Below are 24,256 nucleotides of genomic sequence, written 5' to 3'. Positions count from 1 at the left end.
AATATTCTTCTTAATTGCAGCAAGGGTGTTTTTCTAATGCCTAGCCTAAAATTTCTTGGCTGTCAGGGTGGTTAAACACTGTAATAAATTGCTTAGAGAGGTCTTGGAACCTCCATCATTGGAGATTTTAAAGAGCTGGTTAGACAAACACCTGCCAGGGATGGTCTTAGCCTGTGGGACGTGTTCGGCCCACAAAGCTGCAGGATCCAGACCACAGATGCAGCAGAGAGCCTCAGCAAGGGCACTATGTATGGGGGCTAAGGGACAGTAACCCCGCCCCCCTTCCTAAAGTTGAAATCCCTGGATTTCATCCTTGGGGCTTGCTAAAAGCAGCATGCCCTGACTCCAGAGGCAGGTCTTAATTGCAACAGAGTTTGAGCTGCTTCCAGCTTTGCCTTTGGGGTAGGGAGTTTGTTATACAAAGAGGGAAGAAGGGTGGTTAAGAATAACAAAAGACTGGTCATTCAGATAATTGCAGGATCGTTAGATCACAATGAAAACATTGCCAGGTATTTAAAAGATAGGGGGAAAGAAAAGTAGCAAGGAGTGTTGTACTGCTGGGATTTGCATTTGAGTCACTGCTGTTAAATGTATAAATGTTCTTTGACAATGGGGTGAACAGTGACTAATCCAAATCTGACTGCAAAGATTTACAAAGGGATCTCACAAAACTGGGTGATTGGGCAACACAAAGGCAGATGAAATTCAGGGTTGATAAGTGCACAGTAATGCACATGGATAAATATAATCCTAACTATAGATACAAAAATGATGAGGTCTAAAATAGCTGTTACCACTCATGAAAGAGATTTTTAGAATCATTGTGGATAGTTCCCTGAAAACATCTGTTCAATGTACAGTGGCAGTCTAAAAACTAAAAAGCTAACAGAATATTGGAAATCATTAGGAAAGGAATAGATGAGACAAAATGCCATATTGCCACATAAGGTCATTGTATGCCCACATCTTGGATACTGTATGCAGATCTGGTCATCCCATCAAAAAAATGATATATTGGATTTGGAAAAGATACAGAAAGGGAACAGACATGATTAGGGGAAGGAACAGCTTCTATATGAGGAGAGATTAACAAACCTGGAATTTTTCAGCTTTTGGAAAAAAAATGACTAACAAGTGGAGGGGGGGGAGGTTATATGTGAGAGGTCTACAAAATAATGAAAGGTGTGGAAAAATAGAATAAGGAAATGTTATTTATTCCTTCACTACATTTAATTGGGTCAGCTTTTTGTATTATGATATAGGTAAAAGATTTAAAACAAGCAAAAATTATTTTTTCACAATCAACTTGAGGAACTCTTTGCCAGGAGATAGTGGAAAGGCCCACACAATAACAGGGTTCCAATAAGAACAAAATAAGTTCAAGGAGGGTAGGTCTATCAATGGGTACTAGCCAGAATGGGCAGGGATGGTGTCCCTAACCTCTGTTTGCCAGAAGCTGGGAATGGGTGACATGGGAGGATGATGGATCATGATGATTGTCTCTTCTGTTTATTTCTTCTTCAATGCACCTGGCATTGGCCACTGTTGGAAGACAGGATACAGAGCTAGAAGGGCCTTTGCTCTGAACCAGTATGACCATTCTGATGTTCTTATATAGATCTGAAATGTATCTTCCCCCTTGCTGTAACCCACCAGACCCCACTGTCCTTCCAGAGCTCTGAGAAAGCCCAGAAGTCCTGACGGACTCTCTCCACAGTGTTAGTAACAAAGTAAGAATATACATACTTAAAATGTACTCATATACATTTTAAGGCTAACCAGTGTCCCTTAAGTGATTTGCCACAAGATGTCAGAATGTGTTAGTGTTAGAGCTGAGTGGATCTAATATTTTAATTTTCTTTCTTTTATATAAGAACTAGCTGGAGTTACCCGGCATTGCTCAGTCCTGCTCCTGGCCAGACGATTCGCTTCCCTCCCACCCGGCAGCCCTGCTTCCTGCTGGCCAGTTCTCCTCCTCCCAATCTCCCCTGTCCAGCCCTGCTCCCGGCGGCCACCCCCCCCCATCTTCCCTGCCAGCCCTGCTGCCCCCGGTCGCCCCCCCACACCAGTTCTGCTTCCTGCCGGCCGCCCCTCCCCTGATCTCCCCCGGTCAGCCCTACTGCCCCCGCCTTCCTCCACCAGCTCTGTTTCCCGCCGGCCAACCCTCCCCTGATCTTCTCCCGCCAGCCCCGCTGCCCCTGCCCCCCCCCCAGCCAGCCCCCTTCCCACCCCCCCACCCCCATCAAGTGTAGCCGGTTTTTTTTAAGACTACCTGGTAACCATAGCCGCAGGGGGCAGGGTGGATGCCCGAGCTAGAGGCTGTGCGTTATGCCACTGACAAAGACAACCCAACTGTGTCCTTCTAATTATCCCAACCTAAAGTGCTAGCTTTGTTTTCTGTTTCCCCAGGAATTCCTCTAACACACTCCCTGCAGGTAGGACTATTGTGGAGCTGATGTACCACTGTGCCCCTTATGTTGACTCTGGCCCAGCCATGTCACCCCCAGTATCAGGAAACAATCCCAGGGGTTGGCTCTTCTGGCTGCCCCTTGAGATCACAGGACACACAGATCACAAGTATTCACTCTACTGTAGGCTCCTTATAAAACAAAGTTCTACTGCCCCAAAGTCCCACATCCACATCTCCTTTCTGTCTGCCAATCCAACATGCTTCTCTAAACAGGAAGAACAGGTGTGGTGTGAAGAATTGTCTGACACTGCAACACCTCATCAAAAAACAGCTGCAGTTGCCCTTGATCTTCTCATTGGACATATTTGGGCAGTAGTTGACCAGCCTCTTTTGCAGATTGTACATTTAATTCTTTTAATCAGTCCTGCTCAGGTGCTCCCAGAATTTCTTATGCAGGGTCCCTGTTTCCAGGGATACCACACAGAATAAATGTATTGGCTTGAGGAGCACTTCTCAGGAAGACCAGGTTGTAAGTGGCTGAGAAAGTTGCTCTAATAGAAGACCAGAGACCAGGAATGAGGTTGAAATTGTGAACTTCCTTCTGTAGCTACTACTGATGACCTAGATGGCTCAGGAGCATGATGCCAGGTTCAGCACCACCACTGTAGATAAATTACAGTAAGAACTCCTTAGGGGGACACTGCTGCAATAAATATATACCCCTACACCTTTGTCAATTATTGGACATAAAACTTAAGAGGAGAACTATTAGACTGACCCGTACATTACCTGAATAACCCATATTGGGGGCAATTCACAACTGGTGTGAGATTTTGATGGAGCTATGCCACACATCATAACGTGGGGGAGGGGGGTGTTCAAAAGGGTCATACAATTCTGCCTCCAGTTGTACAAATGCAACTTTACATGCTAAGTTTGTGCATACATTTCAAAAGCATAATTACTTGCATGTTCAAGTGACAGAAGGTACATGTGGAAAACCTATCACTGGTATATACCATCAGGCTTTAAGTGCACAGGCAGGTATCCGTGTATAAAAGTGTCCAATAGACACGGAAAGGGCAGTGTTTCAAAATATGGGCTTCCAGAAGTTCCATTCTAATATGTATACCCTAAAGCCCCTGCATGCAGCACTCTGAAATTCAGTTGCAGTAGCCTGGGAGTAGCAATCGCCAAAGATTTACTAAAGTGAAAAGGCTTTTAATTCTTATGTGTTTACCAGGAATGAAGAGAGGCTAAAACTGCCCTGAATGGATTACAATTAGAGTCCTGATTACTCCTGCTAAAAAATAATTCTGTGCATTTCTAGACTATCTTCTAGCTAAAGATCTCAAAGGGCATTACTAAGCAAGACTCCAACTCTTCTGTGATATAGGATATTCTTTTCTTCTCTCCTACAGCTAGACTGAAGAACAAAGTTTGTGACTTGCCTGAGGTCACATAGCATGTCTCTGGCAGAACTGGGTATAAAACCTAGATCCTTTGGCTTAAAGTCATATCACTAGCCCATGCTCCCTCCATATATCTCAATGAACAGCTCTCCAAAGGTTTTTATTTGAGTAGTGTACTTGATTACCCGGGGGCAAGTCTAAATAGTTGCGGTTTTCAGCATTCTAGATACTCTGTGAGAAGCTTTTATCTGAATCATTTCAGGTCATGGGATACGTTTGTTATCTTACATTCAAATAACAACTGTGTTTGTAATACTATCCTCTGTAACCTTATCAAGCAAGTTCAGAATCTCCACATAATACTGTCTCAATGATCAAAGTAAGTATAAAACTCTTAACGCTGCTTACATGGAGGTGAGGCTGCCGGAGAAAGATGTAGGAGGATGGAATTGATAGAGACAAAAACAAGCCAAAAGGGGGGTGTGTGTGTGTGTGTGTGTGTGTGTGTGTGTGTGTGTGTGTGTGTGTGTGTGTGTGTGTGTGTGTGTGTGTGTGTGTGTGTGTGTGTGTGTGTGTGTGTGTGTGTGTGTGTGTGTGTGTGTATATATATATATATATAGGGGGCTTCTTTCATAGCTCAGGGGCAATGTCAGCTGATTGTTAAATCATTTCTTAATCTAACCCCCCACCCCCTTCTAGCAGTGTAAAGAAAGGGATATTGTATAGCAGTGCAACATGTTTCCTAACAGAGAGCAAACTATCTGACTCAGCTGGAAATCTTTTAAAGGTTTTTAAGCTGCAGATCAATTTTCTCTGTGGTTTCACTTCTGCATCTTGTCCACTTAGATCTCTATTTCACATCATTCATTATGTGGACCCAGATGAAGTTTCCATAACAGCATTTATATTCCCTAGACGTGGGAGTCAAAATATTAGCAACAAGCAACTGCCAAAGCCCAGCCAATTCCAGCAGGAGAGTGCTTGAGGGAATGCAAGTATTAAACTTCAAAGAGCCATAAATGTGGCTAATTCCTTTTAATTGCCGTTAGTTTGCTGGACAGAAAACTGAGCTGCCACATAAATAGTGTAGACACTTTAAAAACCACTTAATGCCACTTATCTGTGGTACCACTTATAGTAACAGTACTACTGAGGATTCTTGACAGGGCAGGATTCTCGTTTTTGTCTTTTTCAGGCCTATTAGCAAATGCTACTTGAGTGCTAACTGCACCCACTCAATTAGTGATCATATTGGCCCCAATGCTCCCTTTACCACCTGATGAAGAAAGAAGCCAAAACAGTGGGAAAACTATGAGGAAAATGTGCAGAGAAGAGACAGCTACATTATGTGCAATAATTTTGCTTTACCTCCACCAAAGCTGTGCACTCTATTGCCTCTGCGGAAGGCATCGGACTACTGAAAAATAGAGGCAGGTCCAAGGAGTGTCATGCAGGAACTGCCATTTTAAGGGATATGTCCCCACCCCACCTCAGTGGCTCATGTGAAGTTCATGCTATTCAGGCCTGATGAACAGCAGCAAGGCCAAGAGACAACAGCAATGCCATTGTGTGTGGGGGGCGGTGCGGGGGGTGCTAGGTCTATACTGCAAAAGCTTTTTCTGGTTCTTTTTTCAGAAGAGGCTTTTCCGCCATTTGGCCCTGTCTAGACGGGGGCAAATGGCGGAAAAGCCTCATCTTTTGACAGAGCCCTTATGCCCTGTCAAACGAGGCATACAGGGCTCCCTGAAAGAGCACATTTGCTCTTCTGCAAAAAAGAGTGGAAGAGCAAATGCAGTCCTTGCACATGATGGGGTTTTTGTGGGATACCAGAAGTATCCCGCAAAAACCCATTGTCTAGACATAGCCTTCGTGACAGGGATTGAGCCAAACTCAGAGAACCGACCTTCCAGGTGCTACAGCCGCACACCCATGGGGATCAAGTAGGAATAAGAGAGTCTCCAGAAAAGGGCTTTATTCTGGAGGATCGCGCCAGTCTAGACGCTTTTTTCCCAGCTTTTCCCCAAGCCGGAAAAAAAGCAGCGGACATGTTTATTTAAATCCGCGGGGGATATTTAAATCCCCCACGGATTTCCCTATGCTGACTTACCTGATTTGCATCCCTTTTCCGGAATTTGTGGCCAGTCTAGACGTAGCCAAGGACTGTTGTATGCAATAACAAGTTTACTTTAAATTATGGTGATAGTGCAGGATGTGGGATGACAGGACTGACTAGTAGATGTACAAACATCATATTGCAAGGTAAATCTCTCCTGATGCTCTAGCAGTGAGCTGCTATGTGAAACATAGCTCATATAAGTCAGACTGAAACTGAGCACAAGTAGGAAGAAAAAAAAAAGAGCGCCTATAAACTGGAGTAAAATGCAGGACAATGTAGCACTTTAAAGACTAACAAGATGGTTTATTAGATGATGAGCTTTCGTGGGCCAGACCCACTTCCTCAGATCAAATAATGGAAGAAAACAGTCACAACCATATATACCAAAGGATACAATTAAAAAAAATGAACACACATGAAAAGGACAAATCACAGTACAGAACAGAAGGGGGCTGTGGGGGGGGGGGGGGAGAGAAAGAAGGTGAATGCCAGTGAGTTAATGATATTAGAGGTGGGGAAGGGGAAATGTCTGAGAGTTAATAGTATTAGAGGTGATAATTGGGGAAGCTATCTTTGTAATGTGTAAGATAGTTGGGGTCTTTAAGTCCGGTGCGGAGGGTGTCGAATTTTAGCATGAATGCCAGTTCAGAGGATTCCCTTTCAAGTGCAGATTTGAATGTCTTCTGAAGTAGGATGCAGGTTAGCAGGTCATTGAGACTGTGTCCTTTCTGGTTGAAATGATAAGAAACAGTCTATCTGTTTTGTGGGCATTAATCCTTTGGCAAAGTGTCTGAGATGTTTGTCCAATGTACATAGCAGACGGACACTTTCGGCACATGATAGCATAGATTATATTTCTGGATGCGCAGGAATATGTGTTCTTGATCTTATAACTCACTTGGTTAGGTCCAATAATGGTATCAGCATTATACTGGACCTGGAAGGCTGTAACTTAATGTGGATTATAAGCAAGGCCCTTCATTTTCATTTTGAAATTTCCAGGGAATTTCAGTGAAAAATTAAATGGGTGAAATTTTGTGTTTTAAAAAAAAAAAATTAACCATCATTTTAGGGGTAAATATTGGTGGACGGGAGGACCAAAAAAAAAAAAAAAGCAACAAATGAATAAAACATAATATTAAATTCCTTTTCTCTTTGGCTACATCTACACTGGCCAGTCTTGCACAAGAACATATGCAAATGAGGCGTGGCAATAATCATACCTAATGAGCTGCCATTTTTGCTCAAGGGGCTTTTGCGCAAGAAGGAGCAGTCTACACTGCTCCTTCTTGTGCAAAAACCCCTCTTGCACAAGAGCCATTCTGCTGCTTATTTTCAAGCAGAACAGCTCTTACGCAAAAGCCCCTTGTGCAAAAATGATGGCTCATTAAGTATTCAAAGATGCGCAGTGATATTCATCGCCATACCACATTTGCATATGTACTTGCACAAGAATGGCCAGTGTAGATGTAGCCTTTAACTCTATTTAGCTGCATAGTGTCACGAGATGATAGCCAGACATATCAGAGCCTTGCAATACTGTAACATGTTATCTCTAATCCCCCTTACAAATAAAATTTTTCTTTTTAATATACCAACAGGTTACTGTTGGTGACGTACACTTGATATAAATTACTTCAGTGTAATTCGAGACTGTAATTCCGGAGTAACATCAGAGCCGGGAATAGAATCCAGGTCTCAAGGCCGGCCTGTGCTCTCATCACTAGTCAACACTACTGCCACTAGAAAAAACAACGTATCCACTCTGTGCCTTAGATTCCTTACCTTACACGACGAAGGAATTACTCATATTCCCATTTTGTATGTGTGTAAGGGATTGTTTAAGTGGAGTATTTTGTCCTTATCATTGAACTGGAAGGGACTTTAAGAGGTCAAGTCCAGGACCCTGCACTCACAGCAGTACCAAACACCAGACCCTCTCGGACAGATGTCTGTCTAACCTGCTCTTAAATATCTCCAGAGATGGAGATTCCACAACCTCCCTAGGCAATTTATTCCAGTGTTTAACCACCTTGACAGGAAGTTTTTCCAAATGTGCAACCTAAACATCCCTTGTTGCAATTTAAACCCCCTGCTTCCTGTCCTATTATCAGAGGTTAAGGAGAATAATCTTTCTCTCTCCCTCCTTGTAACATTTTACATAGTTGAAAACTTATCACATCCCCTCTCTGGCTTCTCGTCTCCAGACTCATACAAATCTAATTCTTTCAGTCTTCCCTAATAGGTCACATTTTGTAGATCTTTGTTGCTCTTCTCTGAACTTTTGCTAGTTTGTCCACATCTTTCCTGAAATGTGGCACCCAGAACTGGACACAATGCTTGTTGTATTTTGCTTACTACACTCCTGCTAATGCATCCCAGAATGCTTTTTGCAAGTATCACACTGACTCGTATTTAGTCAGTAGTCCACTATGACCTATAACTTCCCTTGTGCAGTACTACTCCTCAGGCAGTTTGAGGGGTAGCTTTCTTAGTCATTTCCCATTTTATGTGTGTGTAAGGGATTGTTTAAGTGGAGTATTTTGCATGTTGTCCTTATAGAATGTCACCCTATTTACCTCAGCCCATTTCTTCAGTTTGTCCAGAGCATTTTGAATTTTCATCTTATCCTTCAAGGCACTTGCAGTCCCTCTCAGTTTGGCATCATCTGCAAACTTTATAACTGTATGCTACTATCTAACTCATTAAACAAAAAAGATCCCTGCAGAACCCACTCACTATTCCCTTCCAGCATAACTGTGAATGATTGATAACTACAGAGGGAATAGATTTCCAACCAGTTATATACCTGTCTTATAGTAGCCCTGCCTAGGTTGTATTTTCCTAGCACATCTATTGCTTTCCCCCCCATCCACAAGACTTTCACTCTGTCAAAGCAAGTTATTAGGTTGGTGTGATATCACCTTATCTTCCTGCTGTTTGTAAATGTATTCCTTAATTTTATTTGCTCCATAATCTTTCCTGGTACTTAAGCTGACTGACTAATCTGTAGTTTCCTGGGCACTGTTACCGCCAACAGTGTCAAGTAGAGGTAGAGTTCTTCCACCCTCCATCAAATATACAGCTGTACTGATATGGTATGAACTGATACGGTATGAACTGATACAAAAAGCTATCACAATGGGGAAGAGAACAATAAGCTGTAGAACAACTTTATAGATGAGCTCTGTATTTTCCCTTTTCTAGTCTTTTGGAATCTCTTTAATCTTCCATGACTTGGATATCTCCTTAGGCAGCTCCTTGAGTATTCTAGGATGCATTTTCTTGGGCCCTGATGACCCAAAGACATCTAAATTTTCTAACTAACTTAAACTTCTTTCCCCATTTTAGCTTCTGAATCAACCCCATTTTCACTGGCATTCACTCTGTAAGGTATCCAATCACCACCAAGCTTTTTGGTGAAAACTGAAACAAGTCATTAAACACCTCCGTTCTTCCTTGTTTAAAATCAATGAGCAGCGTTAGCATGTCATTCTTTGTGTTGCAGATCTTGTAGGCTTCCAGACTATCCATTTGGGCAGCACACCATTCTTAATTAAATTGATGTTTCCTATCCTGTAGTTGTAATCAGCAATAAAGTGTAGCAAATGTGATACTGATTTGTACTTAAATCAAGTGATTTTAAAAGTAGCCAACTCAAACTTTGATAAATAAGCAGAAAAATTGCAAGACATTTGAAATGTATAAATCAAATTTGTCCATCCTGAGAATTTGTAAAGTGCAAGAGTGATCTTGACTATAGCAACCATAAAAGATACTGAATGACTATTCAGAATTGCACACTGAAAAGGCAATTAATGAAGTAAAATCCAGGAGTATGGGGTTTTTTTGGAACTTGGGGAAGTGACAATCCTTGAGGCTGCACATCTGAATAAGGACAGAACATTGGAGGTAACAAGTTGTGCTTTTTCCAGAACTCAGACTAGCAGTTCAGGTAAGGCAAGAATACTGGCTGTGCTTTGAAAAGTTTGCCTCTAGAGAATCTTTCAGCTGGGGGGAGAGAAAGGAGGAATGAATTCCACCCCCATGCTGCAGCCACTGTATGCTACCTAAATTGGTTCTGTGAACCCCGAGGAATACTCCTGGCACAAGGGTTCTCTAGCTCTGCATTCCTATTCCCACAGAAGCCCCTGGCTTAGGGGACATTCTAAAGTAGAAATGGTCACAGGGGCTATTTAGCCCCAGCAAACTCAGGATCTGGGAGGCAACCACTTCCCACTGACAGTCTCTACATCTGACTCCTCTTACTGAAGAAGCCATAACCTATAGAAAAGACTGAAGAAATTGTGTGAGAATTAACTTTATTTTGTTTCTCTGGTGAACAATCCCTCGAGTTATCATATTTAAGCACTAATATTGTGTCTTCTCAAAGTGACATGCAAAAGGAAGAGATTTTTTGCACTTTATATACTGTATACATTCCTGAGATGTTGTCCTTTCAATTTTATCTGAATTTCTAGTGTGTAAAACTAACTCCTGTTTATATGTTGGAAGAAATGACAAACTCATGCAATGTTGCCCTCACACAAGCCAAGACAAAGCTAAACAGAGTGGAAAAAGTCTCACAGGGGTAGCCATGCTAGTCTGTAACTTTAAAAAAAACAAAAAACAAAAAACAAAAAAACCCCACAACAACCAAGTAGTCCTGTAGCACCTTAGAGACTAGCAAATATATGCATATAGGCTACGTCTAGACTGGCATGATTTTCTGCAAATGCTTTTAACGGAAAACTTTTCCGTTAAAAGCATTTGCGGAAAAGAGCGCCTAGATTGGCACGGACGCTTTTCCGCAAAAGCACTTTTTACAGAAAAGCGTCCGTGCCAATCTAGACGTGCTTTTCCACAAAAAAAGCCCCGATCGCCATTTTCGTGATTGGGGCTTTTTTGCGGAAAACAAATCTGAGCTGTCTACACTGGCCCTCTTGCGCAAAAGCTTTGCGCAAAGGGACTTTTGCCCGAATGGGAGCAGCATAGTATTTCCGCAAGATGCACTGATTTCAGACAGTAGGAATTTCAGTGTTCTTGCGGAAATTCAAGTGGCCAGTGTAGACAGCTGGCAAGTTTTTCTGCAAAAGCAGCTGCTTTTGCAGAAAAATTTGCCAGTCTAGACACAGCCATCTAGTATGAGCTTTCATGGGCATCTGAAGTGGGTTTATACACACACAAAATATATAAAAAGAAAATAAATTTATGTATTTAGTTGGTTGGTCTATAGGTTCTAGAGGTCTACTTGTTTTTTTTTTTTTTTTAACAGAGTGGAAAGGATTTTTAATTACCACTTAGTTAAAATGCCATTTCTAGAAAAGGCTACAAATCCAACACTTTGACCACTTCAATTTAAGCGTTAGAGCTCACACTATATAAGTTATGAGAGCTCTCAAGGGCTCAACAAAATCAAGACCCACCAGACTTGGCATTCCTGATCATTCTGAGTTTAAAGGAAACTGTAGAAAGAGTCATGTTTAAAAAAAAAAAAAAAAAAAAAAAAATTCAGGCCCTTTACACAAAATAGCAAGAAAGGACAAGCTTGAATAAAAAAAATCCTCCACAGCATCCCTGAAGAATAGCCTTCCAATACACTGAATGTGTTGCAGAACTTAACATTTTTTACATCCCTCTCTCCCTATCTCTTATCTTTCTAGCTACATAAATATATTGAGCAGAATGTTCAAGTAGTGTGTGTTTTGTGGATAGCTTATTTTAATTTACACATTAAATGTGTACCTTTTGACAGAAATAGTCAGCCCATTCATGGAAATCAGAGCTGCACAACCTTAGAGAACTACAAGTTCTAATATGAATGTACATGTAGTTTTGACAAGACCACTATAAATACGATGTTCTTTATCACCACAATCATTAAGATATTTAAGAATTGTAGCTGTCCTTTTAAATTGTGCATTACTTCCTAGGTATTTCAAAGATTTTTCTTCTTCTGCATACCATATAATCTCATACTAACCCTCTCCATTTTCACCAGCAATAATTCATGGGCTATTGCTCAAAGCCAGGAGCACTTAGTCCAAGAGACACAGCACTTTAACGCCTTTCTTCTACTGCAACACAGAAAAAGGTTTGCTCATATGAAGCTGTTCCCTATGCAACAGAAAATCTTTCATAATTTAGTCCGTATACTTCTTCCAAACCCTGTTATACGGTACTGGCCACCATAATTTAAATTACTCTAAAGTGCTTTAACAGTCAGATAGGAGTCCAGCACACAAGGTTTAACTAAAGCGTATTCATTTTATTTTCCACTAATAATTGGATATCCTACAGAAGGGCACATACAGTGAATCTGGCAAAGCTTATGAATAGCCGTAGAGGTTGAACAAAGTAGGATTGTAAGCTAACCAGATAAAAACCAAAGTTAAATCCCTGCCAAAGATCTTACATTTTCATCATTTACACTAAAAAGAGGATTTCAAACTGAACAAAATCCTTGTATATCTAACAATACATTCAGTCCTGGCTAGAGATTAACACGATGACAACAGGATGACTATGATACAAAACTTCTACTACTGTACACACCTGTTGTCCAAGCCCTCCCCAAGCCCCTTAAAGAGCTAGCCCCATTATTTGCTTGCTTGCTGAGCCTGCCTGCGAAGGAGGACGTAGATCTTCTCCTTTATCCAGTCTTTATTATAGGGTTGGTATGTCTGAGTGTCAGCACGGTAACTAGGGAAAGAAAAAAAATGGTTAATACAATACTGAAGGACAAAAAAATGTTGCATTTCAGAAGAGGCTCAACAACTGTTCGTAAACATATCAAGTAATTATCCATATTTTACAGATGGTCAAATGAAAGCATAATCAGGCTTCAACTAAGTTGGAATTTTGTGTAAAGTGACCTTGATCAAGTTACACAGCAAATCAGTAGAAAACATGGAACAGAACCCAGATGTTTCAAGCACCAGTAATTAGGTCACCTTCTTTCTCCTTTACATTAAAATTTCAACTGTGTCCATCTACAGAAAATGAACAGATATCTCAAAATTAGAAAGCTTTACTTAAGTCATGAAATATTTCTTTAAAAATTGAAATGCTGATCTTTGAACTGAAGAGATGATGGGCATGGTATTCATTTTCAAATATTTAAGTGAGAAATTTGTAATTTAAGCCAGATTTTCTAACTGGGATTCAGAATAGTTAATAAAATAAAGCTCTTCCATTCACATTAGGCTTTATAGAGCAGTCTTCACTCACACCATTTCTTGCTCTGCCCTCCATGGAGATGGTGCTGAGAGGAACCGACTTTTAAGGTGGCCCCTGCTCCCCTCCCTCTTGCAAGGGGAAGGAAGCGACTAGTCACATCACTAGTCGGCTAGCCGATAATCTTATGCTTATTGGCTAGTTGCTTACATCCCTACTCAACCCAGGGAACAACTATATTAAAACATTGCCTCCACTTCTGCCAGTCCTACCTATGTCTAGCAAAAAGCAACTCAAGCTCATAAATCAAGTTAGATATTAGTACTTCGATTTGTTTCCCCTCATGCCAAATTTTAATCCTTAAATCTGACATGTCTCTTGAAATATGCAGTGCTTAACCTGGATACTCAGTTTAAAAAAAAACAACTGTTGAACAAGATTAACAGAACATTTCTTAACACAGCCACCTGTGACAAGGACAAGAAACACATCATTAGAATTAAGTGGTGCATGGACCAAAAATTAAGGGTATGTCCACACTGGCAAGGTACTGCACTGTAACCTTCTCAAAAAGACACTTCCCTCCTGAGTGCAGCAAGTGACAGCACTGTAAAGAGCCAAGGTGGACAGTCCTACAGTGCTGGGAGCCACATTCTAGCACTGTTAACTACTTACTTCATGGAAATGATTTACCTAAAACCCAAACCCTAAGGGCACATCTACAGTACATGGAAGATCAACGCTGCCAAGATTGATCTTCTGGAGTTCAATTTAGCAGGTGTAGTATAGACTAGGGATGTAAGTGAGTAGCTGAATACCCGATAAGCCTAGGCTTATCAGAGCTGAATATTACATCAGCGGGAGAGGACGAGCAGGAGCCGGTGCTAGGAGGGAGCCAGATTAAAAGCGGATTCCTGCCCCCCTCTCCCCCCCGACCATCTCTGTGGTGCTGCCTGCCTCTGGACTGTCACGACCACAGACTACTCCAGTAGCAGCCCCTGTCCGTGGTGGTGGTGGTGGTGGGGTCCCAGCTCCCCACTGGGATCACCCATGGACAGGGGCTGCTGGACCCAGTGCAAACTGGGACTGAGCAAGTCCAGCTCAGTCCCAGCTTGTGCCATGTCCAGGACCACTGCGGCTCTGCAGTTCATATGTACACATTAAAAATGCATAGCCACAGCAGTCTCAGACCCAGTGGAAGCTGGGACTGAGCCAGGTTTGCTCAGTCCTGGGCCAGAGACCTACTGCCACTGTGACTCTGCAATTTAAATGTAGTAGGGTCTAGGCTGCCTGTGCACTTGACTCCTACTACGTTTAAACTGGAGAGCTAGAGCAGGGGTAGCTCCCGGGCCCCGCATGAGCCAGCACTGAGCGCTTTCCTTTATCTAATCGTGTAGTCAATACAAATTGTATCGACTACACGATTAGCTAATTACCTGCCTTTTAACATCCTTAATACAAACCCGCCAAATTGAACTCAAGGAGCTCTCCCTCGGTGCTGGTACTCTTTCTCCTCACAAGGAGTTAAGCAAAGCCACAGGAAAGTTTGCGCCTGTCAACCTCCAGCTGCGTAGATGGGGATTTCAGATGAGTCGACTCCATCTATGTAAGTTACTGCATATCTTTCTTCTGCTTTCCCCAGGCCTAAGAGAGCTCTCTCCCAGTGCTCTTATTGTGACCCCACTGTTGTGTCAAAGCGCTTCCACAGCTACACTTCAATTTTAGAAGTGTAGACAAAGCCTATGACCTAATCTGTAATACCTTTTGACTCAGTCCAAGATATTAGAGGTTTTACAAAACAATCTACCCAAGACTGTAAAAATGTTTTTCAGTATCTCTATGCAATCGTAATAGATACATTCAGGATAAGTTACTGGGTTTTTATTAATTCTCAGGAAGCACTAAATGCATCTGAAAAAATCAGTAATTGAAGCTACACTGAAAGATCAGATACCAAACTGCTTAGATATCTGAGCGACTACAAACTGTACATAATACATTACACACTAAGAGTGCCATCTGGTGGGAAGCTATAAGCTAAAACCATTTTGTTCAAACACGCTTTAGCTTTACTAAAGCTTTGACTAGGTACCCGATTAAAAAAGCATACTATTGTACTAGAATAACAGAGTACAATTTTTAAAAGTATTTTTTAAAACAAGGATCCTATCTTTAGTCTGTCAGAAAAAAACAAAACATCATGATTGGTCAACCCTGCACCACCCCAATCTCACTAAGGGCTTATCTAGACTACAGGGAAAAGTTGAAAGAGGATATGCAAATTCTGCAGGAATCTGCATATCTTCTTCAGATCACATTTTCGAAAGCGTAAAGTTTAGACACGGCTTTTTCAGCGAACCCCCATGACAGGGCAGCAGAACCCCGCACTTGTGCTGGATGCGACGGGGTCATAGCCAAGTCCCACATGCCCGCCGAGCCGGAGGCAGCGTGGTAGAGTGCAAGAACACCCCACCTCCGGAGGTGGCCTTCTAGCGCATGCTCCCAGGCTGCCACCACTGGCAGGGAAGGAGGGAGCGACCGGATGGGGGTGGATGGCGGGGCCAGAAGGGACCGGCTGGCATCCCCAGCACAGCCTCGCCCTTGCAGCGGGGAGTTAAAAAATAGGCGGCCCCCGGCGAGGAGGGGGTAGGAAGGGGCGCGGAGGGGGTAGGAAGCCGGGGAGGAGCTGGCGGAGAAGGTCCCATGCTGGAGAGGGCACGGAGAGGCCAGTTGGCCTGAGACACTTTGGACGGTAGAAGGTCAGGCGAATCTGTGAGAGCTAAGTGGGGGAGAACCCACGACTGGCGGGTAGGACATGGCCCATGGCAGGATGCAGGAAGGAGCCCCAGGCATTGGTGCATTACGGGAAACTCTATACCAGCCAGACAGGGCTTCGCCACCCTGTCCTTAGGGCCCTGGGTCAGGACCCGGAGTGAGGGCAGGCCCGGGGCCCCCTACCGTGGCCCAGCAGCTGTGAGAGTGGTGCAAGTAGCTGTGGTGGCGTGGAATCCAAGACTAATCAGTCCAGGACTGGGCAGGCAAAGAGACTACACCATAAGACTTAAGGATCACTGGTGAAGGGAGATGGGTGTTGGGTACGGTGGGGGACAGCCGAGCAGGCTGTGATGTGGCAACTGTCCCCTCGGAGTCGCAGGACGCTGGCCCCAGCAGGACTAAAGGGGAAGTTCGGTGGGCAGCCCCGGGGAGACAGCTCCCAACTGGGCCATTGGGTGCCCCATGCTGGGCATGGCCTCCGATTGGGGGCCAGAGTAACACAGGCACCAGTCTCAGAGGCAAGGTGCATCTCCATACGCGTCTCCATACCCGTGGCCTCGAGGGTCAGCAGCCTGTCACCTCCCCTTTGTCAAAGCTGCTTAAACCTCATTTTTTGAGGAAGAGCGGCTTTTCGACAAGGAGGTGCAGGGGTTGGCAAAAAAGCCGTATCTAAACTACTTTCACTTTCGAAAGGTGTTCGGAAGAAGATATGCAAATTCCCACAGAATTTGCATATCCTCTTTAGACTGTTCCCTGTAGTCTAGAAAAGCCTTGGGTGGGGATCAAGCACAAAAGGGGGAGAACTCAGGGAGACAAGATAAAGCCACAGAAACTCGTATAAGTGATCTTTTCATATCTCTCATAACTCAAATCCAAAGCCTGCAGGCTTTTTTCTAACTTCTCAAAATAGTGTTATAAAAAAAAATAATTTTTTGAGTGCGCTTGTTGTATTAAAAATAGCCTCTCCGTTGCTGAATCAAGTTTTGTAGACTTACAGATCTGCACATGTACTACAGTCTGTAACTTCCTGCAAGTGTCATCCAATGCTCTGACAACCCTTTTGCGGTTAACTTGTGCTCTGATTATGAAGAGCAGCTGCACCCATGTCAGCTGAATATACAGAAAAAAGAACTTTAACTGAATGTCAGACTTGTCTTATCTCTACAAAATTTTAGGATGCAAATGAAAAATTAGCTGAATATTTATGGTATGAAGACCAGTTGTGAATTGCTAGAAGTGCTGAGATTTGAATTGTATTTTCCACAGCAGAACAAAAGAAATGGGTCTAGTTACTTATTCAGGTGTAGGAAAGTATGCAGAGTTTACAATACCATCTTGAACTGACCTCATCTTTAATACAAAAATAAGAACACTAGAGACTAAAGGCAAGATGAATGATTCAAAACCATCTAGATGACTTAGGAACACAAACCCTGTTGACTCTCAGTAACAGTTGTGCTCGCAAGCCCCTGAGGTTGTTGGTTTTTTTTAAATCCTACCCCATGTTTCTGCCATGCAACACTCCATCTTGATCCATGTGAACAGATACTAAAACTGCAGCATGTTCTGTTAGGTGCAGCTTGCAGGCTCCCTCACACATTGCCAATATAGTCCTCAGTGGGTAAGATTTACCGACACTGCGGATTCTTCAGAATTAAACCATAATATAAAAGGTTTATAAGCATTCAGCTTGCATGAAAGACGTTCTTATGAAGTTTTTGTTAAGTTATGGATGAAGTACTAGCTCTTACAATTTATAATGGGATTTGCTATTCTATTGAATTTTGTTTGGGTACAAATACTTAGTCAAATATTATTGTGGATAAGATCTGAAATGGAACTATCAATTTCAGAGCTATGTGTACTTATTCTCAGACAAATGTCATGTTTCACTGCAACTTGCTAGGAGTGATATGGAATGCCAACCTATTTTATGCAACACGGGTGCTTCATCAACACAGCTAACTACACCATACTGAACATAAGAGCATTTTAAAAGGGAACCATCACTTATTTCTGATCAGCAACTGATAGGTACAGGTGAGAATAGCAAACAAGATTAGAATTTTTCAATTTCATAAAAGCACCTTATGGAGATGCTAATTCAATCACTGTACTGAACCAAAACTAATAAAATACAGATAAGATTATAAAGTATTACTTCACAGATTTTGTACATAATCTTGTAATTCCTTGTTACTTTTATAATATCTATTTTCCGCAAATGGGAGGGAAGCCATCCCCTCACCCACAAAACAGGATAGTGTCTAAAGCATTCACACAACAGCAAAGTACTTACACAAGACAGCTGAGGTCTGCCAGGTCATCAATAAAATCAAACAACTGGCTGATATCATATGTAATGGATGGGCTGTTGGGATTCATTCTCTTCAGATGTTCTTCATACATTTTACAAACTCCTGTAGAGAAAGAACTTTCAGTATCAACCATAATGGCATTTAAAGGCCACTGATTGCAGTTTGCCTCAAGTTCCTTTTGGTATTAAAGTTACAGGGAACAGTAAAGTTTATAGACACACATTAGGAATGGGAACAGGTATGCTGTAGAATTGTTTTAATAGACAATGCCAGTCAGTTTTAATATTTTATTTCAATTTTACAATGTTGATTAGTTCTCATAATTGTTTGTATAGCACCCAGAACACACTGATGTGGGAAATGAATTGCTGTTATTTACTAAGGATGTTAATTGTGTGACCAGATATGTGCTAACGGATAAGCCTGGGCTCATTAGGCAATCTTAAATTATACATACCAGCTCCCTGCCAGCACCAGTTCCCACCTGCCCCCTGTGTATAAACATGTAACTGCTTAAAAAGAATTCAGCGGTTACACATACACAAAAGATGTTTGCTAACATCCCTATTATTTACACCTTGTTAAAGTACAGGTTGAACCTCTCTGACCCGTGCCGAACCAGACAATTTGCCAAACCACAGGAGGTCAATGTCTAGCAGCATTACCAACACTTCTACTGTTTACTGGACTGTTAGAAAACATTTAGGGATTAATTAGAGCTAAACTGTGCAGAACACTGAGAGCAAGACATAATTTTACAAAGATATACAATATATTTGGGTTTTTGGAGTGAGTATACAGGCCAAAAAAATTAAAATGATCATGTTGATGGTTCCAAGGCAGCAGTTAAGTTGACAAATCCTGGCAATGGAGCTGTCCATCAGGATCAAACAAGGAAGTAAATAGTTTCAAAATGGAGCAACTGACTTTGATGCAGGAAGAAAAAGTTCCTCTTTTCCAAATGTAAATAGATCAGATTATAGCAGGGATGAAAATGTGAAAGCAAGTCAATATTTCCCATCTTGGAAGAAAGTCTAAGAACTTTTTTTGGGCAACTCAAGAATTGTCTAGCTGAGGTAAACAAATTCAGTTAGTACATTAAGATATTAAGAACTAATGTGATGGGAAGTGAGTCTGGCCCACGAAAGCTCATCACCTATTAAACCATCTTGTTAGTCTTTAAAGTGCTACACAGTCCTGTTTTTTGTTAATGTGAGATAGCACAGTTTTTAAATGTTAACCCGGTCAGGTCTTATCTACATTATGTTGCTGTGTAATTCTAAATGAAACGCTCCAATTGTTTCATGTGTGGTTATGCAAAGCGAGGTTCTATGTTTCTCAGAGCCTGATCCTTAAGTGTTGAACACTCATTCTATTGACTTGAATGAGAGGAGTAAGCCTCATTATGAGAGGTGCTGAGCTACCAGTGAATCCTTAACAAAATCAGCCCTTTTTATAAGTGAAAACCAACCATCCCTGCAAACTAACGTGTGTCTGAAAGTCAAACTGACACTTTTTGGTTCTCACATTACTAGTAGCAGAGTTTGTGATTATTCAAAATAATAAGAGCTAATCAACTAAATAAATACTATTTCACTGTTCATAGCAGCATTTGGTTTGTAGGGGGGTAACAAATCAGTAGTTAGAAAATTAGGACATATCCGACAATAAGATGCACTTAGGCAGATTACTTGCACAGTACTAGGGGTGTTAAATAGCAGTTAGTAAGCTAATCAAGTAGCCAATGGAATTTCCACCAACTACTTGATTAGGTGAGAAGGGAGTCTGGTGTGGCTCTGCCTTTTAAATCTACTCACTACATTCAAAAAGCAGAGGTGCAGCACTGCATCCCTTGCAAGCAGGGACTCAGCTGTCCAGCTCACACCTGGTTTCCTGCTGTGCCTCTGCCTCCTCTGGCCCACCCCCTGCAGCGGAGCTGTTGCTGGGGGGTGGGAAAAGGGGAGGGGATAACCAACTTTTAAGCCAGCTCCCCTCAACACCCGCTTCTGCTCCCTCTGTCTTAGCTCTATAAAAGGCAGCATGGTGGGGGAGCAACTAATAGAGTAGCAACTCCACCAGCAGCTTACATCCCTACACAGTATGCATCTTATTGTGGTGTCAGTGCCTTAGCCAGTCAAGGACTTGGAATAAATACAGGGAGAAAACTTGTGAAATTATATAAAGAGTCTTTTTGAAATAACTTTCACCCCCATGTGCACTTCAGTTCTGCAGCATTCTGCTACAAGAATAGGGCATTTTTTTATTATGTTATTTTTATACCATTTCAATTTAAGAAAATTTATATGGAGTGGATTCTCTCAGCAAGTGAAAGTTTGGAAAAAATAATCAATAATAAACTGGTCTTAAGAAGAAGAGATCATCTAAAGCATCTTCACCCGAGAGGCAGCAATACTTACCTTCCATGCACTCATTCACTGATTCATAGTCAGCATATGTTCTCCCTTCTGGCCTCTTGGTAGGCTGAACAAGCAAAATTGTGTGAGACTGCACAAAAACAGGACAGACACACAGACTTAGAAATACACATTAAAATCCAAGACTGAACTGAAATTTAGAAAACCAACCCATGACACACAAATTTAGCTGTATTTCAAAGTAAACATATATTATGTACTTCTAACATACAAACCTTACTGTCTGAAGGGGAATCAGAATAAGGGCCTTAAAATGGCTTGGCATTTCTTCCTAAAAAAATCCTATGAGGTCACTGTAGTTCCAAAAACAAATGTCATATTATACCATGAATTAGAAATCAAAAAGAGGGCTGCCTTGCGGCATTGTTTTGGCCAGCAATTTTTTTTATTCCAATCACAGTTACATTAAACCTGGGATTGTCAATGCATACACGTGCGTCTCTCTTGGATAACAATTTTGGATTACTTCACACTGAATACTGGCTGCATTCAAGACATTATTCAAGGGCTTAGGCTCTTTCAAAAGATATGAAAATTTAGAAAAAAAACTACTATATGGGAGATTTTGTGGATTTGTTTATTCTATGGTAAGTGCTGGCCATTAATGGTTTTGTTTAATTTCTCTTATTTGTATAAAGTTCTCCCCCCCCGCAGTGCAACAATGTCATCAGCCTACTTGAAAGTGGGTCTCAGCATCTCCCTTAATTACACTTCAACCAGAAACAACTGCTAAACTGAGATCTGTCTATAGATCTATCTGTAACATGTAGTACGTGAGCAATAGACCAATTAACAGCTTTTCTTCTATACAGCTTTGTTCCTTCATTTTTCTATATATACAGTGCAAGATTAACTAGGGATGTAAGCGAGGAGTTGAGTACTCACTCCCCCCCTTGCCCGTTGCTGCCTCTATATCAGAGGCAGTGGGGGAGGGGAGAACAGGAGCTGTCTCCATGGTGCTGTCTTCCTCCCCTCTCATTCCCCCCCCCCCCCCCGCCCTACACTGGCAGCAGCAGGGGTTAGGGGAGGCTGCCCTGAAAGGGGGAGGGGGGAGAGGTTGGTACCATAAATGATGGAAAAACAAGGTCAAACTTTCATTTCACGCATTGCAAATCTCACCTCAAGGTGAAAACCCAACACATGAGATTGAGTATTCAACATCATTTACAAGTGAACTCAAAAGTTCCACAACTATAGTCTGCAGTTAGTTATTTGAGAATGGATGTATTTTGATTTCTTGGACTGTAGCTAGCTCCTTGCACTGCTATTTCTTCAATGCATCTGATACCAGACGTAATAGAACTGTCGCCTGACCTGCTATAGCCACTTCTATTATGCTCTTATTGGGTTTTTTAAAAATGGCTTTAATAACCACCTACGGACATCTGCATGCAAACATGTTTACCGTAGCAAAAAACCAAAGTACTAAGGCTCAGTCCTCACCATTTACTCTGTACCCATGCAGAAAGGCTTCTATGAACTATAAATTAGCTCTTAGCAACATGACTAAAATGCTGCCTTCACAGCGAACATCAGAGAAGCAAGGGGTGGAAAAAGGACAGAACAGCACTGTTATAAGTACAATCAAGTGAATGAAGGTGGTATATAGCAGATTTTAAAAGTCTCAGAGGGGTAGCTGTGTTAGTCTTTAACTTTAAAAATGAGTAATCCTATGGCACCTTAGACACTCATCTGAATTAGTTATATTTTAAGGCAGAGGTGGGAAACCTTTTTTGGATTGGGGGCTGCTGACCCACAGAAAAATCAGTCAGGGTGGGAGGGAAGGGGAGAACACAAGTGAAAAGCAAAATAAAAAAAGCCCAACCCTCACTAACATGGAGCCCCAACTGAGAAGGAGAAAGATACTCCCCACATTCCCCTTACACACTAGAGCCTAGGAGGGCCCAGGCTAGTTGATTTGTATGCTCCAGCTCCACAACTGGAGAGCAGAGGGGGCTGGAGCACCCGCATGGGCTCCCCAATGCTGGAGGGGGAGAGAAGAGTCCCAAGCCTCGGGGGCCAGATTCAAGCAAGCTGGGGGCCACATCCAGACCCTGAGCCTTAGGTTCCCCAGCCCTATCCTAAGGTGCCACAGAACTACTCGTCGTTTTTAGGATTTTAAGTTACTTCTGATGTCAGCTAGAAGTAGTAGCTTGAGTTAATTGTAGAATTTCACTCAAAAATGTCAAAGATACATTAGCCCAGTGGTTCTCAAAGTTTCTGGGCTCCGGAGCCCTTTACATGTGTAAAAATTTATGTGGAGCCCCAGCAGTCCACTGATTGTATGTGTTGTACCTATCGATGTTTCCAGTTTGTCAACCTCACGGAGCCCTGGGACTCCATGGAGCACAGTTTGAGAAACACTGCATTAGCCTATAAAAAGAGTGCTTACCATAATATCCTCTCTCACAGGTAGCTATTATATCAATCAATTACACTTCGTTTTCCTAACATATAAAGAGGGCCTTGGGTTCCAAGTGAACATAGAAACATTTGAATAAAAGGAACTTGTTTAACGTCACCAACTCCCACAAATTCAAAGCAGCAGCTCTTTGAACAAGGGTATATAATTATTGAAAAGTGACCCGCAAAAGGTTTTGTAAAAATTGGACTCGACGCTCCCTCGCCCCCGCGTGTGTTGTCCTCCCATCGGGGCCTTTTACAGGCCAAACAGACCGAGAATTTCTCGTGTCTTGTGAGGGCGAAAACACCGTCGCGGGCCCCACGTGTGCAGCGGAGAGCGGGAGACAAAGCCCGGTCACTGAGCGGGCAGCGAGCTCTTGGCGGGGCAGACACGTGCTGCGGAGGGTAAGGAAGCTGCCTGCGGGCACCAACACGGGCCCGGCCCTTCCTGCGCAATGAGCAGCCAGGGCTGGAAATGCCCGTCGGGGAGTCAGGGCCCCGATCGGGAAAAAACCGCCACCCCGCGAGGGCCCCCGTGATCCGGCACCGACTAGCCAGGCTCGCCCCCGCCCCTCTCCCCGCGAAGCTGGCGCGGCAGGGAAGGGGCGGGGCCTGTGCCTCGCTCGGTCCCGGGGGCGGGAGAAGACACGCGGCTGGGGACCCCGCCAGGCCGCAGCGCTACGTCGCCCGCAGCAGACTCGTGCCCACCGGAACTACAGCGCGGCCCCACCGACCCGGTGCCTCCCACCCCGCCCGGGATCGGCCCCTTCTCACCATAGCGACTCGTTCTCCACAGCCCCGCTGACTGTGACGGGCCCGAACTAACAGCGCCCAACGGTCCCCCACAACCCCTCGCGCTAACCGGAAGCACTGCACCAACCGCCAACCAGCGCGCAGCTCCTTGCCATAGATTTCACAGCACTAGAGCAGAGCGCCGCAGGGCCTATTGAGAAACTGTCGCGAGAATGCCACACGGCGAGGCGATCCCCCTGGCGTTGTGCATGCTGGGAGGGGGCGTAATGGCCCCGTCCTTTGACACTTTAGCGGCCATCTTTGGTAGGGGCACCCTGTCCTATCGGAGACTTTGCGCTTCCCGCGCCTTCCAAGATGATTTCTTAAGGAGTACTCGTCCGCCATCTTGGAATCGGGCGGCAAGTGGCGACAGAAAGTGAGTCACGTGAGAAAGTCGCTTCCCTCGCCCCTCCCCCGCC

General features: G+C 43.1%; 1 protein-coding gene across 1 annotated transcript; it reads right to left on the bottom strand.

The window, feature by feature from the left end:
• Nucleotides 1–12,185: 12,185 nt before the first annotated feature.
• Nucleotides 12,186–24,105, bottom strand: ERH (ERH mRNA splicing and mitosis factor). Its single transcript, XM_075927339.2, is given in 5 exon segments — nt 12,186–12,640; nt 18,189–18,309; nt 20,625–20,712; nt 23,820–24,059; nt 24,061–24,105. Coding segments are annotated over 5 exon segments (588 nt in total). The 5' UTR covers nt 24,097–24,105; the 3' UTR covers nt 12,186–12,537.
• Nucleotides 24,106–24,256: the final 151 nt, after the last annotated feature.

This window comes from Pelodiscus sinensis, chromosome 5 (assembly GCF_052426305.1).
Source record: "Pelodiscus sinensis isolate ZL-2025 chromosome 5, ASM5242630v1, whole genome shotgun sequence".
NCBI lineage: Eukaryota > Metazoa > Chordata > Testudines > Trionychidae > Pelodiscus > Pelodiscus sinensis.
This window is presented reverse-complemented; position numbering and strand designations above follow the sequence as displayed.